Source organism: Vipera ursinii (assembly GCF_947247035.1).
Source record: "Vipera ursinii genome assembly, chromosome: 2".
Classification (NCBI taxonomy): Eukaryota; Metazoa; Chordata; class Lepidosauria; order Squamata; family Viperidae; genus Vipera; species Vipera ursinii.
This window is the reverse complement of record NC_139513.1, coordinates 292,812,082-292,830,629: the sequence shown is the minus strand read 5'-3', so window position 1 is coordinate 292,830,629 and position 18,548 is coordinate 292,812,082. Positions and strand designations below refer to the sequence as shown.

Genomic DNA, 18,548 nt, shown 5'->3' with positions numbered 1-18,548 from the left:
GTGCTATGATGTACCAATTTGCCCCATCTGTGGGATGCAGACAGCACACAAAACCACGCACCCTCCGGTCCATGGGAAAACCTCTCTCCACGGAACCGGTCCCTTGTGCCCGAAAGGTTGGGGATCTCTGCCTTAAAACATCTGTACAAAGCAATGCCAGAGGTGATTTGCCTGGAGAACTGAATTGGATGTCCAGTTATGAGGCCACTGCTGAATCCCTGTTGAAAATGTGCATACAATTACATGCATTGTGGATGTATGTCTACTTCTCTTCTGTCACGTTCGCATTATACACTTGTTGTTGTTGTTAGTTGCGAAGTCGTGTCCGACCCATCGTGACCCCATGAACAACGTTCCTCCAGGCCTTCCTGTCCTCTACCATCTTCTGGAGTCCATTGAGGCTCACGCCTACTGCTTCAGTGACTCTATCCAGCCACCTCATTCTCTGTCGTCCCCTTCTTCTATTGCCCTCGATCTTTCCCAGCATTAGGCTCTTCTCCAGTGAGTCCTTCCTTCTCATGAGGTGGCCAAAGTATTTGAGTTTTAGCTTCAGGATCTGGCCTTCTAAAGAGCAGTCAGGATGGATCTCCTCTAGGACTGACTGGTTGGATCACCTTGAAGTCCAAGGGACTCGCAGGAGTCTTCTCCAGCACCAGAGTTCAAAGGCCTCAATTCTTTGGTGCTCAGCCTTTCTTATGGTCCTACTTTCACAGCCATACATTGCAACTGGGAAGACCACAGCCTTGAGTATATGCACTTTTGTTGACAGGGTGATGTCTCTGCTTTTTAGTGTGCTGTCTAGATTATACATTATACACTACATAAATAAATAATAGCCCTTTGGCTTTAAGGACATAGAATATTTTTTTAATGACCTCTATTTACCTTTCTGGTTTTATTTTATACGCAGTGATTTAATGGTTTTCTAGCAGAAGCTCTTTAAAGGCCCTGACATTATGTAGGCATTTGTTAATGACATCTTCGAAGGATATTTTATTGTCAGATATTCTTGTTCTTAACTGCCTGTGAGTCTGGCTTGCCCCGAACGTGTGATTTATAAATAGGTCAAATAAATAAACATGAGCCAATCTTGGCTGGCACTTTTGGGTGCTTTCCAAACCCCTTGTGTGTTCACCAGTATGAAATATGAGACCTCCTTTTTATGGAGTAAGATGATTAAGTCCATCAGTCAAGCTGTTTGGACCTGCCGTATCCAAAGATCCTTAGATCCAAGATTTTGATCAATCCATCTCCTTAGTTCGTCTGCCTCCTGTCCTAGAAGGGGTTGTGATTCCGTGCCAGCCTGTGATCCTGGCAGCTGAGTCCAGGGAATCAGAGGAGGAGGAGGGCCCTGGGGAGCCATCAGAATTGGAGGAAGGCTCTGATGAGTTACCAGACTTACAAAGTGAGGAAGAACCTGGCCCCTCCACTCATGATCAAGCTGAAAGCTAGCTGGGCTGGGAGGACGAGTCAGACTCGGAGGCAGCACAGCTGGAAGACCTCAGAGACGCACGTAAACATAGACAGGTCGCATGAGTAGGACAGAGGGAGGCAATGGGGCGACTCGAGGGGAGAAGGAGAAAGCAGTGAAAAGCCATGCCTTGGGGGCTGTGTAACAAAAAGGGAAACTGGTTGCTGAAGGGAACCGTTTGCAAAGAACTTCTGTGTCCAGAGATGATGGTCTATTTATTTTACCAGTGAGTTATTTCTTGTTTTGGCTCGTGCTCTGTTCTGTTTGTGAACAAAGTCTGTAACTTCAATAAAAGGGGTTTATTTATCCAGTCTACTGCTAAATTAGGAGTTGCCTTGTGAAGTAACAAGGAGGTACGTAGGCTGGGACAGAACAGAAAGGATTGGGGAGTAAAGTACAGCTTGGCTGCTTGATCAACCTGTGTATCTGGTTATTGACTCAGCCTATTACTGGAGATGACGACATGATACAGAGAACATAAATAATCCAGTGGGTTACTTAAATTTAAACTAATAATAACAACCACAGCAACAGACACCTGCCACATAACACCACAGCCTTAACAATTGTGGATAAGAAAGAGGAAAAAGTCTGGATCATGGAATGTGGCAATGCCCAGAACAGAAGAGAAAGAAGTGGAGAAAATCACAAAATACAAAGTCCTGCAAATCGAACTGTGGCAAAAGAAAGCAAAGATAGTACCAAAAGCGGTGGGTGCCTTGGGTGCCATCCCGAAACACCCGGAGCACTGTTTGAACACCATCAGCATTGACAAAATCACCATCGGTCAATTGCAAAAGGCAGCTTGACTTGGAACAGCTTACATCCTGCGACGATACCTTTAACACCATCAAACAACATCTGCTTCTCCCGAGGTCCTTGGGAAGGAGAGAACAAGTGGATAAAAAGGCCAAATCCCATCTAAACCTCCGGCTGTGCAATCCACCATAACAACAACAATTTTTAAGTCACAGGTATGCACAGGTAGAGAGCTGCATTGGAAAGCTAGCGGGGTGCCTATGAAGGTGTTGGATGAGAGGACTGGGTAGGGTAAGATTCACCTTAATAACAATAACAACAACAAAAACAAAGTTGGAAGGGACCTTGGAGGTCATCTAGTCCAACCCCTTGCTCAGGCAGGAAAACCTATGCCATCCCAAGACACATGGTTGTCGATTCTCTTCTTAAAAACTGCCAGTGTTGGAGCATTCACGGCTTCTGGAGGCAGGTGGTTCCACTGGTTAATTGTTCTGACTGTCAGGAAATTTCTCCTTAGTGGATAGTGGACCTTCAACTATGGAATCCACCAGAATGGTCCACCTTCACTTAATCTCTGGGAAGACAAATAGGGACGTCCACGCCTCACAAGTCTTATATAGGTGTTGAAAGAAAAATCTTCATCAGGGTCCTGTCCAAGCCAGGAATAAACGAAATGGAGGCTGCTTTAGAAAGAAGGTTGCAGTTTATCGAAGAGGAGAGCCAAACAGGAAGATGGCTCTGGGGAAAAAAAGTGACCACATGGAGCTGGGAGTGGTGGGTTTTTATACCTTCTTGGGCTTTTGTGTTTGGAGTTGTTTCTGTGGCATGAACTTTGACCTGAGCCTGAGTGTGCCTTTCTGGTATTCTGATGGTGGTGGGTTAATCCCATGATATCCCAAAGGTCATATCCTTCTTCCCTGGGGCTGTGGCTGATGACTGTTGGATTTTATGGTGTGAAGGGTTGTTGATACTAGAGATCTTTGTCTTTCTAATCCCAGCTTCCTGGCTCCAATCTTTCTGACAAGATTGTCACATCTGCATTTCTGCAGACCTGGTTTCTGTTTGGGGCAGAGAGAGACTTGGTGGGGTGGATGGGTTGGTTTCTGCCTTTAAATTCCTTTGGGGAAATATATTCTGCCTTTTTAATATTTCCCAAAATATTTGTTTCTCGGTGGGGGGGGGAGGCTGACTTCCCACAGAGATAATCTTAGACGTAGAGCCATTTGTTGAGTGACCGAAGTTACAACGGCATTGAAAAAAGTGAGTCAAGTTACGACCCTGGAGATGCTGCAACTGGCATGGGTTAATTTATGACGGTTGCAGCGTCTGACAAGCAAAGTCAGTGGGGGAAGCCAGATTCCTTTATAATGACAGCATGATTCATTTAACAACTGCAGCGATTCACTTAAGCACCGTGGCAAGGAAAGGTCGTAAAATGGGGCAAACCTCGCTTAACAACTAGTTTGCTTAGCAGTTGAATTTTTGGGGGCTCAGTTGTGGATGTAAGTCAAAGATAACCTGCGTAGACAAAACCAATCTGCCCTGTGATGGTCAGTGTAACATCAGGAACAATAATTCACTGCCCAGCCACTTTCTCTCAGCGCTGCCTACTAATTGTTGCTATAGAGAAGGGGTCTTCAAACTTGGCCCTTTTATGACTTGTGGACTTCAACTCCCAGAATTCCTCAGCCAGTGTGAGGGAACTATGTCCCTTTTATGACTTGTGGACTTCAACTCCCAGAATTCCTCAGCCAATGTGAGGGAACTATGGCCCTTTTATGACTTGTGGACTTCAACTCCCAGAATTCCTCAGCCAGTGTGAGGGAACTATGGCCCTTTTATGACTTGTGGACTTCAACTCCCAGAATTCCTCAGCCAGCATGAGGGAACTATGACACTTTTATGACTTGTGGACTTCAGCTCCCAGAATTCCTCAGCCAGCGTGAGGGAACTATGACCCTTTTATGACTTGTGGACTTCAACTCCCAGAATTCCTCAGCCAGCGTGAGGGAACTATGACCCTTTTATGACTTGTGGACTTCAGCTCCCAGAAGTCCTCAGCCAGCGTGAGGGAACTATGACCCTTTTATGACTTGTGGACTTCAGCTCCCAGAAGTCCTCAGCCAGCGTGAGGGAACTATGACCCTTTTATGACTCGTGGACTTCAACTCCCAGAATTCCTGAGGAGACATAAAAGGGTCATAGTTCCCTCATGCTGGCTGAGGAATTCTGGGAGTTGAAGTCCACAAGTCATAAAAAGATCATAGTTCCCTCACACTGGCTGAGGAATTCTGGGAGTTGAAGTCCACAAGTCATAAAAGGGCCAAGTTTGAAGACCCCTGCTGTAGAGAGAAAATCAAAGGGGAACCACATGTATGTTGCCTGGAGCTGAGCTCCCGCAGGAAAACCAACAATATAAAAAAATCGTTCACGAAAGTGAGAGTTGGATTTAAAAAAACAGAAGACTTGACCTATTAGAGGAGGCATTCCGTGTCTAAATATTTGCTTGAATACGATTAAAAGAACGGCTGATCCTTAGATATAATTAGACCTTTATAATGAAAGATACGATTGAGAACTAAAATAGCATTATTTTTTCTTTTCTTTTTTTTGATATAGGAAATAATGAAAATAAGAGGATGGCTGGTATGAATAAAACTTTGAGCAAAATGTAATCAATACTGAGACGATCATGACTGACAAAGATATTTCAAATATTGACGGGAGATTAAACCTTAATAAGAACATGAAAAACAGGATATTGATTTATGAATTGATGTTATTGTTACATTAGTGAAATATGGTGATTGTTTACATCTAACTTTGTACGCATCGGTAGCAATAAGAATTGTAACTGTGTAATGAGGGGAAGGGGACGGGGTGGCTCAGTGGGTTAGGACGCTTAGCTTGTCGATCAGAAGGTCGGCAGTTTGGCAGGTCGAATCCCAAGTGCCGCGTAACAGAGTGAGCGCTTGTTACTCGTCCCAGCTTCTGCCAACCTAGCAGTTCGAAAGCACATAAAAATGCAAGTAGAAAAATAGGGACCACTCCGGTGGGAAGGTAACAGCGTTCCGTGCGCCTTTGGCGTCTAGTCATGCCGGCCACATGACCACGGAGACGTCCTCGGACAAGCGCTGGCTCTTCGGCTTTGAAACGGAGTTGAGCACCGCCTCCTAGAGTCGGAAACGACTAGCACGCGTGTGTGGGGGAACCTTTACCTTTACCTTTAATGAGGGGGAAATGGGAAAAATACGGGGAAGAAAGGAGGATTGGGGAAAAAATACTGGATTGTGAGGGACTGAACAGATTTATGTTCAAGAAGTGAATGTGAAATATGTGAACTCAGACAACATGTTGTTTACCAAGCAGGAAAGATTGTAATTTTGTAAAAAATCAGTAAAACATTATTAAAAAATAATAATGAATTAGGCCAGTGGGAAAATTTAATTTAATTTAATTTATTGAGATTTCTATACCGCCCTTCTCCCAAAGGGACTCAGGGCGGTTCACAGGGCATAAATATAAAATGACAATACAAAAATTAAAAGACAATTAAATCAATGCCCAAGTTAAAACAAGAATAATAAAACAAACCAATAAAAACCCATATACCCCCATCAGGCAAGACCCGCTAGTTCAAATAAATGGGTCTTCAACCCGCGACGGAAGGATCGGAGGTCTGATTCCGTCCGGAGCTCAGCCGGCAGTTGGTTCCATAATGCCGGAGCGCCCACAGAGAAGGCCCTCCCCCTGGGGGCCACCAGTCGACATTCCTTGACAGGAGGCACCCTGAGCTAATGCATCAAAATAAATAAATAAGCAAATGAAAATGAAAAAAGCAAACAAAGAAACCATGGTTCTGAAAGCTAAACCTGGCTAACTAATTGCACAAATGCAGGTAGGAGATGCAGAAGGCAATGAGGACAGAAGCCATGGCGACAAGCCTAAGCCAACCGCAAATTAACAGCCTTGGACAAAGGAAGCTTAGCATAATGAGTAAACCCCAAGAATTCCCACGGAGAACTTTAAAAAGGTTTCAAAAGCGGCTTTCAATCAACCGCCAGTGAAATCCATTAGAGCTGCATTTTGCACTTATCCTTACTAAAAAGTCCGTGGGTGGCATTTCACTACGGGAGCAGGTGGGCACACGTGCCAAAGAAAGAAAGAAAGAAAGAAAGAAAGAAAGAAAGAAAGAAAGAAAGAAAGAAAGAAAGAAAGAAAGAAAGAAAGAAAGAAAGAAAGAAAGAAAGAAAGAGGAAAACGTGAAAATGGTGAAATGTTGATCCTATCCTTCTACCTGGATTGCCTCTTAGGACCTGATTAGCGATGTGTGAAACAAAAGGATGGGACAGGAGAGATGCTGAATCTTGCTCAGGGTGGGGAAGTTCTCCAGATGTTGGTGGACTACAACTCGCCTTGCTGGCTAGAAGGAATTCATTGTCATCACCCCTGATCATAGTTAGAAAAAAGGAGAAAGCACATGCTGCCTTTCCAAGCTATGATGGGTTCCTCAAAGCTTTGATCGCTTTCTAATAGGCCTAGACAAATTGTGGGCGCTCCATCACTGGAGGTTTTTAAGAAAAGACTGGACAGTCACTGGTCTGAGATGGTATGGGTTCTCCTGCTTGAGCAGGGGGCTGGACTAGAAGACCTTCAAGGTCCCTTACATTCTATTCTATTCTGTTCTGTTCTATTCTATTCCATTCCATTGTATTCCAATTCCAATCCATATATTCTATTCTATTCTATTCTATTCTATTCTATTCTATTCTATTCTATTCTATTCTATTCTATTCTATTCTATTCTATTCTATTCATTTAATTTCTATTCTATTCTATTCCATTCCATATTTTCTATTCTATTCTATTCTGTATTTTCTATTCTATTCTATTCTATTCTATTCTATTCTATTCTATTCTATTCTATTCTATTCTATTCTATTCTATTCTATTCTATTCTATTTTATTCTATTCTATTCTATTCTATTCTATTCTATTCATTTAATTTCTATTCTATTCTATTCCATTCCATATTTTCTATTCCATTCCATTCCATTCTATTCTATTCTATTCTGTTCTGTTCTGTTCTGTTCTGTTCTGTTCTATTCTATAGCTCGATCAAGTCTCCAAGTCTGTTAGAAATAAAAGGAAACCATGTAAAGTGGGTGAAGGAGGGAGGGATTGCAAAAATGGCTGGGAAACTGTCACAGAATGTTGAAAATGAGGCTCACAGGACTTCAGCAGCAGCACAGCGGCAGCCAGGAACAATGAAACAGCCACAACTGTAGATCAATTTCATTCCCTCAGGAGTCAAGGGTCCCAGGTTTGATCAATCAGAATAGAGCTGGAAGGGACCTTGGAGGTCTTCTAGTCCAGCCCCCTGCTCAAGCAGGAGAGCCTACACCATCTCAGACAAGTGACTGTCCAGATTCTTCTTAAAAACCTCCAGGGATGGAGCTCCCACGATTTCTGGTGGCAAGCTTGTTCCACTGGTTGATTTGTCCTCACTGTCAGGAACTTTCTGCTTAATTCTAGGTTGCTTCTCTCTTTGGTCAGTTTCCAACCATTGTTTCTCGTCCTGCCCTCTGGTGCTTTGGAGAATAACGTGGACCCCCACCCCCACCCCCACCCCACTCTTCTTTGTGGCGGCCCCTCGAATTTGCACACATTCTGTAAGTTAGCACATCTGAGTTACTTTGGTTCAAAAATTGTTGTAGCTGTTTTGCCCAGCGAAAGGTCACGACAAGGAGCGTTTTTGCAGCAGACAGACATAAGCAACACCTGGAGGCTGTAACTGCCGTCTTCTCAGAACAAAATGTCACCCAGCAGTTCCTGGATTTCCTGCAGGTGACCCAATTTGGTGAGCGGATCAAAAACCAAACTGGGGGACCATGAGGACTGATCACACCCTAGGCACTAAGCCGTCAGAGTGACTCGGGCCTACCAGACCTTCTCATTCTCTCCGGGGAACTGTGCTAACAGTTGCTCGTTTTGCAAGATGGATGGCCGCATAAATTAAACAAATAGGAAGACAATGGCAAAGTACTTTTGAAAAGGTGGCCAAGAAAACCGCAAGGAATAACAGAAGAGTTGGAAGGGACCTTGGAGACCATCTAGTCCAACCCCCTGCTCGAACAGGAGAGCCAGTAGCACCATTTCAGACAAATGGCTATCCAGTCTCTTCTTGAAAGCCTCCAGTGATAAGAGCACCCACGACTTCTGAAGGCAACTTCTGTTCCACTGGTTGATTGTTCTCACTGTCAAGAAATTCCTCCTTATTTCCAGGTTGCTTCTCTCGTTGATTAGTTTCCATCCGTTGCTTCTTGTCTTCTTTGTGACAGCCCCTCAAATATTGGAACGCTGCTATCATTTCTCCTAGTCCTTCTTTTCATTAGACTAGAGTCGGCAACCTTGGCTCTTTTACGACTCGTGGACTTCAACTCCCAGAATTCCTGAGCCAGCATGGCTCAGCTTGGCAACCTCTCCCTTTTCCCTCAGCATGGCTGGCTCAGGAATTCTGGGAGTTGAAGTCCACAAGACATAAAGCGGCCTAGGCCTAGGCCAGGGGTAGGCAACCTTGGCTTTTTTATGACGTGTGGACTTCAACTCCCAGAATTCCTGAGCCAGCATGGGGGAACTACGGCCCCTTCATGACTGGTGGACTTCAACTCCCAGAATTTCTGAGCCAGCATGGGGGAATTATGCCCCTTCATGACTGGTGGACTTCAACTCCCAGAATTCCTCAGCCAGCATGGGGGAACTATGCCCTTTCATGACTGGTGGACTTCAACTCCCAGAATTCCTCAGCCAGCATGGGGGAACTATGGCCCCTTCATGACTGGTGGACTTCAACTCCCAGAATTCCTGAGCCAGCATGGCTCAGCTCAGAAACCTCTTCCTTTCCCCTCAGCATGGCTGGCTGAGGGATTCTGGGAGCTGAAGTCCACGAGTCATAAAAGAGACAAGGTTGTCTACCCCTGGACTAGACATACCCAGTTCCTGCAACCGTTCTTCACATGTTTTAGTCTCCAGCCCCCTAATTACCTAGGACCTGCTTAGGAGGGGGGGGCGGGTTGGACTAGAAGACCTCCAAGGTCCCTCCCAACCTAGTTATTCTGTATTTGGTAAGTTGCCAGGAGTCAACACTGGTTCAAATCATCTCATGATTCTGCTAGCCAGTTATTCTAGCCAGCTACCCTGTGTTCACTTCAGTTAGCAAACGGCCCACGTGTTTCATTACTGCGAAAAGATCTCCATTGTCATTTCTGCTGTGGGAAGTCAGCCCCCCCACCCAGAGAAAGAAATATTTTTGGGAATATTAAAAGGCAAAATATTATATTTTCCCAAAGGATTTTAAAAGCAGAAACCAACCCGTGCCCCCCCCTCCCAAGTCTCTCTGCCCCAAACAGAAACCAGGTCTGCAGAAATGCGGATGTGATAACCTTGTCAGAAAGATTGGAACCAGGAAGCTGGGATTAGACAGACAAAGATCTGTAGAATCAACAACCCTTCACAACAAAAAACCAACAGTCATCAGCCACAGCGAAGCAGGATATGACCTTTGGGACATAATAGGATTAACCCACCACCATCAGAATACCAGAAAGGCACAGGTCAAAGTTCATGCCACAGGAACAACTCCAAACAAAAGTCCAAGAAGGTATAAAAACCCACCACTCCTTACTACATGTGGTCACTTTTTTTCCCCACAGCCCTCTTTCTGTCTGGCTCTCCTCTTCAATAAACTGCAACCTTCTTTCCAAAGCAGTCGCCATGTTGTTTATTCCCGGCTTGGACTGGATCCTGATGAAGATTTTTTTTTTCTTTCAACACCACAATCAACTTGGAAAATTAATCACTCTCAGTTCAGGAGAAGTCCCAGTCAGGAACAAGCAGACACCCACACTGGTACACCATGCACTTTTAAAATATCATTAGTAACAGAACTATAACAGTAAGCCAATCAAGCCTTTGCTTCTTCTAGCAGGGCTGATTAATTCGATTCACACCAAAGACTGAGCTGTGACCTCAACCATAATCCTTCGAATAGGAAACCGAAAATAGACAGGATGAAAAATTGCGGTCCCGCTAAAAAAACGCTGTGAAGCAGTAAAACACTGTTTGATTTATGGGGTCACAAAACTTCCCCAGTAGAGGATTCAAGGTCGCTTGAATGCAGGAACAAAAGACCTGAGCAACAATTCTAATTAAAGTTTAGAAGCACAAATAGAATCCAAAGGATAAAAACAAGGGGTGAATAAGTACAGGCAAGTCCTCCGCTCTCCACAACTGCACCCACACTTCCTGTCGCTAAACGAGGCAGTGGCCTTTCTTTCCACAGTTTTTTTTTTTATTGAAAAGTTTTAACATACAATTTTTCTTTAAAAAACCCCCTCCCCCTCCCTTCACCCTCCCCCCCTACCTCTTTCCACAGTTGTGAAAGGAATCACGTCAGTTGTTAAGTTAGTTAACACGTTTGTAAAGTGAATCTGACTTCCCCTGTTGAGTTTGCTGGTCGGAAAGTCGTAAAAAGGTGATCACGTGACCCCAGGACTCTGCGACCACCATCAGTGCATGCCACTTGCCAAGCGTCCAAATTGTGAGCAGGTAACCATGGGGATGCTGCAATGTTCGTTAAGTGTGAAAAACAATCGCAAGTCCCTTTTTCCCAGTGCCATTGTAACTTTGAATTGCCCCCAACCTTGGCAACTTCTAAGACTTGTGGACTTCAACTCCCAGAATTCCTCAGCCAGCTTTCTGGGAGTTGAAGCCCCCATGTCTTAAAGTAGCCAAAGTTGTAGACCCTTATTCTAAAGCAGGGGTCTTCAAACTTGGCCCTTTTATGACTTTTGGATTTCAACTCCCAGAATTCCTCAGCCAGCATGCACGCTGGCTGAGGAATTCTGGGAGTTGAAGTCCCCAAGTCGTAAAAGGGCCAAGTTTGAAGACCCCTGATCTAAAGTATTCTGAATCTGCTTTCTCTTTCATTTCCAGTGTCAGTCTGTCCATTTCTGCGCAATCTAAAATTTTCTTCATTATCTCTTCCTCCGCTGGTAATTCTTCATCTTTCCAACATTGAGCAAATACAATTCCTCGCTGCAGTTAATGCATGTAACATTAAACATACCCATTCCTTCTCATGTTGTTGTTGTTGTTGTTAGTTGCGAAGTCGTGTCCGACCCATCGCGACCCTATGGACAACGTTCCTCCAGGCCTTCCTGTCCTCTACCATCTTCTGGAGTCCATTGAGGCTCACGCCTACTGCTTCAGTGACTCCGTCCAGCCACCTCATTCTCTGTCGTCCCCTTCTTCTCTTGCCCTCAATCTTTCCCAGCATTAGGCTCTTCTCCAGTGAGTCCTTCCTTCTCATTAGGTGGCCAAAGTATTTGAGTTTTAGCTTCAGGATCTGGCCTTCTAAAGAGCAGTCAGGGTTGATCTCCTCTAGGACTGACCGGTTTGATCGCCTTGCAGTCCAAGGGACTCGCAGGAGTCTTCTCCAGCACCATAGTTCAAAGGCTTCAATTCTTTGGCACTCAGCCTTTCTTATGGTCCAACTTTCACTGCCCTACATTGAAACTGGGAAGACCATAGCCTTGACTATACACACTTTTGTTGACAGGGTGATGTCTCTGCTTTTTAGTGTGCTGTCTAGATTTGCCATGGCTTTCCTTCCTAGGAGCAAGCGTCTTTTAATTTCTTGGCTACAGTCCCCATCTGCAGTGATCTTGGAGTCCAGGAAAATAAAATCTGTCACTACCTCCATTTCTTCCCCATCTATTTGCCAGGAATTGAGAGGGCCAGATGCCATGATCTTGGTTTTCTTAATGTTTAGTTTCAACCCAAGTTTTGCACTCTCCTTCTTCACCCGCAACAAGAGGCTCTTTAGTTCCTCTTCACTTCCTTCTCATAATTTCCTACAATTATACCTAACAAAAATAATTCTGGCTTAAAATCTATGTGTTTTTTTCAGTCATTTTCTCTAACCATATATGTAATTCGTGACCACAATCTTTTGGCTTTAGGGCACGACCACCAAAGACGATAGTACGTGCCTGGCTTTTGTCTACATTTCCAACAATTGCTAGACATATTTTTAAACATTTTCGCTAACCTCACAGGTGTGAAGTGCCCTTTGTAGAACATTTTGTAGAGGTTTTGTTTCTAAGCCACCACCTTTATTTTAGAATTTCTTTCCCAAAGGCTTCGAAAGCTTCCCAGCTCTATGTTATGCCCAAAGTTTCTTTGCCCACATTATCATTGTTTCTTTAACTTGTTCCTCTTCCAGCCGAGCGTCTGAATGTGTGTTTTGCACACCCTCTGCTGGTATAAAGTTCACACCTTCAAAAAAGCTTTTAAGATCCCAGCAGTTGGAAAGCAGCAGCTTTAAAAGAGAATGGATGCCATCGCAAAGGTGCTTTTTTCAAAGAGGCAACTAGATTTCCTTGGTTTTTTTCTTTGAAGACGTTCCGCTTTTTTTTTTAATTGAAAAGTTTTACAGTACATTTTATCTTTAACAAAACAAAACAAAACCCCTCCGAACCCCCTCCCCAACCCCTCCCTCCCTTCCCCCTCCCCGACTTCCCAGAGCTAAGTACAGGGTATAAGAATACAAACAATCATAATCTACCTTATGCAAACAATCATAAACTATTAAAACTATCGCACTTTAACTCATATCAATTAACTCCAAACAGTATAAATATCACATCAATAACTATTCAAATGCTGGATAATACTTTTTAGTCCCATATTTACTCCACAGTATCTCTCTGTTGCAAATAGTCTTTCAAGTACACCAAAGTCTTTGCCATATCCTCCAAGTTGGAAACTTTACAGTCCATTCTTCTATAATCGGCAGTTCTTCCTTTTTGCTAAAAGTCTTACTGCCGTAATTAAATTCAACATCCGCTTGATATCCACAAAAATAATGTCAATCAAAAATACCCAATAACAACAATTACAGACAAAACAAATTTACATCAATCATTAAAAAACCAATTTTCTATTCTTCTTTCCACCTGGTCTTTAATTTTCCATACTAAAACCAAGTTTATGCAATCTTTCCTTCTCTTAATATATCATACAGCTTCAAGTACCATACATTACTTTCCAAACTTAAATTTTTTTATATGTAATCACATCATTTTTATATTTTCTATTACGTGTTTCATTATTGCCCATAAAAGTATGAAGACGTTTCGCTTCTCATCCAAGAAGCTTCTTCAGCTCTGACTGGAGGGTGGGGAATGGGAAGAAATTATAATTAGAATGATGTGATCTGACCTGATCTAAATGTCACGGTTCCGATAGATGAGACCAGTAGAAATAAGAACTCCGAGGCAATTGCTTTCCTCAAAGAACAATTTTAATGGCTACATAGTATCAGCACGAACAAAGGCGCAAGCAAGACTGAAACTTCCCCCCCCCAAGGTTACAAAGTTGAACTCCCCACCCCTGTAGTGTGTCCATAAATCACAATCCCCAATTAACTACTTGGGCGGGTATTCTGGAAACGTAGACTAAAATGCATTATTGAGCTGCATTGGCTACGGTTGTCTTCCGGGCGAGATTTAAGGTGCTGGTACTTACCTTTAAAGCCCTACATGGCTTAGGCCGGGATATTTGCAGGACCGTCTGCTGCCGGGAACGAATTCCCATCGCCCAGTACGCTCACACAGAGAAGGCCTCCTCAGGGTGCCGTCAGCCAATGTCAGCTGGCGACCCCCAGGGGGAGGGCCTTCTCTGTGGGAGCACCAGCCCTTTGGAACCAACTCCCCCTTGAGCTTCGGATGGCCCCGGACCTCCGGTCCTTTCGCCGCGACCTCAAAACTTTCTTCTTCCATCAGGCTGACCTGGATTGATGATGGGTTTTTAAATATGTTTTAATTTTTAACTGTGTAGTTAATTTATTTTGGGGCTGTTATTTAATTCTTTTTTAATTTTTGTATTGTTGTTTTTTATTGTTGTTAGCCACCCTGAGTCCTTCGGGAGATAGGGCGGCATATAAGTCCCAAAAATAAATAAATAAATAAATTATAGTCCCAATCCAGATAGGATAAGCTCCACGCAATGGTTTTAAACAAATATTTATTGTCCAGGAATCCTAAGCAGAGATTTATGTTTGCTGTAGATATGTCTGGTCATGTTTATATATTTGTACATCCACGCAGGGTAAAAAGAAATAATTACTGTACCCCATATCAGATGGGCGTTGTTCAGGATCTCAGTCAAAGTGTGCATGAAGCTTGATTAGACAAAGGACTTTACAACCTTGGCACCTAGCCAGGACATCCTGGCTAAGTAATAAATTTAGAAGCCCCTCCCACTGACTAGATAAGATATAGGACTGACCAATAACTACATTTCCCAGAGGCCATATCTTAAGGATACAGCATTTAACCCTTTAAATGCTAAATGTTCCAACATACAGTTCTTTTAAGCATACAGCTTTTAACCCTTTAAATGCTAAATGTTCGAACATATAGTTCTTTTAAGGATACAGCTTTTAACCCTTTAAATGCTAAATGCTCTAACACCGTTCTTAATTCCTAAGCTAGCTATATAATGGACCAGATGACTATATACTGGTCCAGCACAGCGGGCTTTCTAATGGTAGCTTCAGCCCGCCAAAACTTAGGTAACTTGACCTTGGTTCCCACAGAACAATTTATTGTTATGTCTGAACTAAAGGGGAAAAAACACCTCCCCCCTCCCATTACTGTGGCAACCAAAAATGAAGTAAAGATGGCTGCAGCCAAAGTTGGTTGAAGGTTGACAGTCGGATCCCCTAGAGAAGAGAGAAATCCTGTAGGCAGAAAAGGAGTTAGAGTCAAGAATCACCTCCATGTTTATCATAAAATTTACGTATTAATCTATCAGCTTTTACATCAGTACTTTTTAACCCAAGTAGCCTCTGATAGGGGGTATCCCTTCCACTGCACTTGGTTTAATGTCATGGTTCCAATAGATGAGACCAGTAGAAATAAGAACTCCGAGGCAATTGCTTTCCTCAAAGAACACATCGAATGGCTACATAGTATCGGCACAAACAAAGGCGAAACCAAGACTGAAAGTTCACCCCCAAGGTTACAAAGTAACAAGTTGAACTCCTCCACCCCTGCAGTGTGTCCATAAATCACAATCCCCAATTAACTACTTTAGTGGGCTTTCTAAGGTAGCTTCAGCCCGCCAAAACTTAGGTAACATGACCTTGGTTCTCACAGAACAATTTATTGTTATGTCTAAACTAAAGGGAAAAAACATCTTCCCCCCTCCCATTACTGTAGCAACCGAAAATCAAGTAAAGATGGCTGCAACCAAAGTTGGTTGAAGGTTGACTCTAACCTAACCTAATCTAATCCTAATCTAATCTAATTCCTTCCATTCCCCATCATCCAGTCAGAACTGAAGAAGCTTCTTGGGTGAGAAGCGAAATGTCTTCAAGGAAAAACAAGAAAGTCCAGTTGCCTCCTGAAAAAAGCATCTTTGGGACAACCATGACCGAGAATCTCCATAGACATTCAGCATGGACACTGATATTTATCTCTGTTCTACAAGCAGCATTTGGTGAGTGATTCTACTTTAATCTTTTTCGGGTGGAGTATCGTTGCAAATGTTGCTACAAGTCCTAGAAAAAATTAGTATATCGTCACGTATCAGATGTTGAAAAGCACCGATATCTGGAAAAAAGGCCGTCCTTTTTTGGACGATCACCAGGAACCGAGTTCAAACCAAATTTTATTTAACCGTGTGTTAATCCCAGTATCTGGGCCCAGCCCGTATCTATCATCTCAGAAACAATTTAAAATAAATAAATAATAAAATAATAAAATAAAAATTAATAATTATAAATCATAAATAATTAAACAAAGAAACAAACGAAAACTCAAAAGGCAAACTCCGCGGACCATTCAGGTTTTTTCTATACCGTAGTTTTCTATGTGTCCATGATTTTTTTTTTCATCCTTCAGCAACATTATTAGGGTGGTATAAACAAAAAAATAAAAATAAAAAATAAGATCCTAGCAGGCATAATCGATACAAAGCCACAATAAAAGCAGAAGACTATAGCTTGGGACAGGAGAGTGTGTGTGTGTCTTATGTCATAAGTTTGAACAGTTGCTAAGTGAACTGTTGTAACTCGAGGATTACCTATATTCTCTAGTTCAGGGGTCCCCAACCTACGGTCCGCGGCCCACTGCCGCACAAATTTCACAGTTGCTCCAGGCAGGCAGCATGAAAAGGTTGATGACCTCTGATCTAGTTCACCACCTCAAATGCTGCCGCTCCTTAAATAACCTTGTGCACCATTTGAGTAGACCCACAAAAGTCGGTGCAATTTCATATTCAGCAGGGTGAACATAAGCTCATCGTGCTATGCCTAGAGTTTAGCGTCTGGTTATATCCAATTTAAGCCAAACTAAAAACAAGAACAACCGTATTAAGCTCAACTCAACCCAGCTAACTACTATTTGGCCACAGAAGCACTAAGCAATAACTCAGCCTAACTATGATTTTACTGACTCCTCTGTCTGTTGACTTTTTCTGTTATCAGAGTTTGGTTATTTTGTTTATTTGTACAATTTATTGGCCAACCGTTTTAACCACAAGGGAAACCCTGGGCGGCTTATAATATTAAAACATTAAACTGTTGCTTTTGTGTAATTGCAAATGTGTGCAAAGATGTCTAGCTGGCTGTAAAAACATTTCTAGCAAGGTGAGCCAAGGAAGGGGAGGCATCCAATCTTCCCTAATCAGCTACTTTCCACCCTGATTTGAATGCGCCCTCTGCAGCCATTTGGGTCAACTCTGCTTCTGCACATGTCCCTATTTTGGTATCTTCCTGCTTTGACCTTCGTCAAGACTTTCATGCTAAACTATGAACATTATTGGGTTCACACATTTTATGAAACTCAAACATAGCTTGCTTAACACGTGAAGGGCTAATACCGCTTTACAAGGCGTTGGTAAGGCCACACTTGGAATCCTGCATCCAGTTTTTGGTCACCACGATGTAAAAAAGATCTTGAGACTCTTGAAAGAGTGAAGAGAAGAGCAACGAAGATGATCAGGAGACTGGAGGCTAAAACATAGAAAGAACGGTTGCTGGAATTGGGTAGGTCTAGTTTAAGGAAGAGAAGGACCAGGGGGGACAGGATAACAACCTTCCAATCTCACAGGGGCTGCCCCAAAGAAGAGGGAGTCAAGCTGTTCTCCAAAGCCCCTGAAGTCAGGAGAAGAAGCAACGGATGGAAACTAATCAAGGAGAGGTCCAAGTTGGAACTAAGGAGGAATTTTCTGACACTTAGAACAATTAACCGGTGGAACTACCTGCCTCCAGAAGCTGTGAATGCTCCAACACTGGAAGTTTTTAGGAAGAGACTGGACAACACTTTGTCTGAAATGGTATAGGGCAGACATGTCAAACACAAGGCCTGGGGGCCGGATCCAGCCCGCGAAGTGCTTTCATGTGGCCCGCGAAGCCATCCTGGAAACAGTGAGGGAACGGCCCCTTCTGCCTTGGCCCTGGCCCAGAGACCCTCCTCCTGCCAGAGACCCTCAGATCTGTCCCACTCCTGCCCAGGCCCCCATAGGCAGCCTTGATGCGAACGATGCAGAGCTGGCCATGCCCACCCAGTAGGCCATGCCCACCCTGGCCATGCCCACCCAGCCCCGAGGGCAACCGTAATGCTGATGCGGCCCTCAATGAAATTGAGTTTGACACCCCTGGTATAGGGTTTCCTGCCTGAGCAGGGGGTTGGACTAGATGACCTCCACGGTCCCTTCCAACTCTGTTATTCTATTCTATTCTATTCTATTCTATTCTATTTCATTCTTGCCCAGAGTAGGGGATTCTAAAAATCACTTTGTCACTGTACGTTTTTTTTATGTTCGTCAGAAAAGTTCATTTCTAACTGTACATTTCCCGTTCTCTGCACCTGTTGTGATAACTTATCTGGTAACCATAGTGAATCCTTATTACTACTACTACTATTATATATTTTATATTATATATATAGGTAAAGGTAAAGGTTCCCCCGCACACACGTGCTATTCGTTTCTGACTCTAGGGGCCGGTGCTCATCTCCGTTTCAAAGCCGAAGAGCCAGCGCTTGTCCGAGGACGTCTCCGTGGTCATGTGGCCGGCATGACTAGATGCCAAAGGCGCACGGAACGCTGTTACCTTCCCACCATAGTGGTCCCTACTTTTCTACTTGCATTTTTACTTGCTTTCGAACTGCTAGGTTGGCAGAAGCTGGGACGAGTAACAGCCGCTCACTCTGTTATGCGGCACTCGGGATTTGATCATTTATATATA

At 43.5% G+C, this 18,548-nt stretch overlaps 1 protein-coding gene across 1 annotated transcript in view; it reads right to left on the bottom strand.

Moving 5' to 3' along the window:
• Nucleotides 1-14,832: 14,832 nt before the first annotated feature.
• The window catches only part of PIAS2 (protein inhibitor of activated STAT 2), a 75,339-nt gene continuing 71,623 nt past the window's right edge, over nucleotides 14,833-18,548 (bottom strand). Inside the window, exon 14 of the mRNA XM_083354845.1 lies at nucleotides 14,833-15,035. Within this exon, the coding sequence (XP_083210971.1) occupies nucleotides 15,018-15,035 (18 nt within the window). The 3' untranslated portion in view covers nucleotides 14,833-15,017. The remainder of the gene's footprint in view (nucleotides 15,036-18,548) is intronic.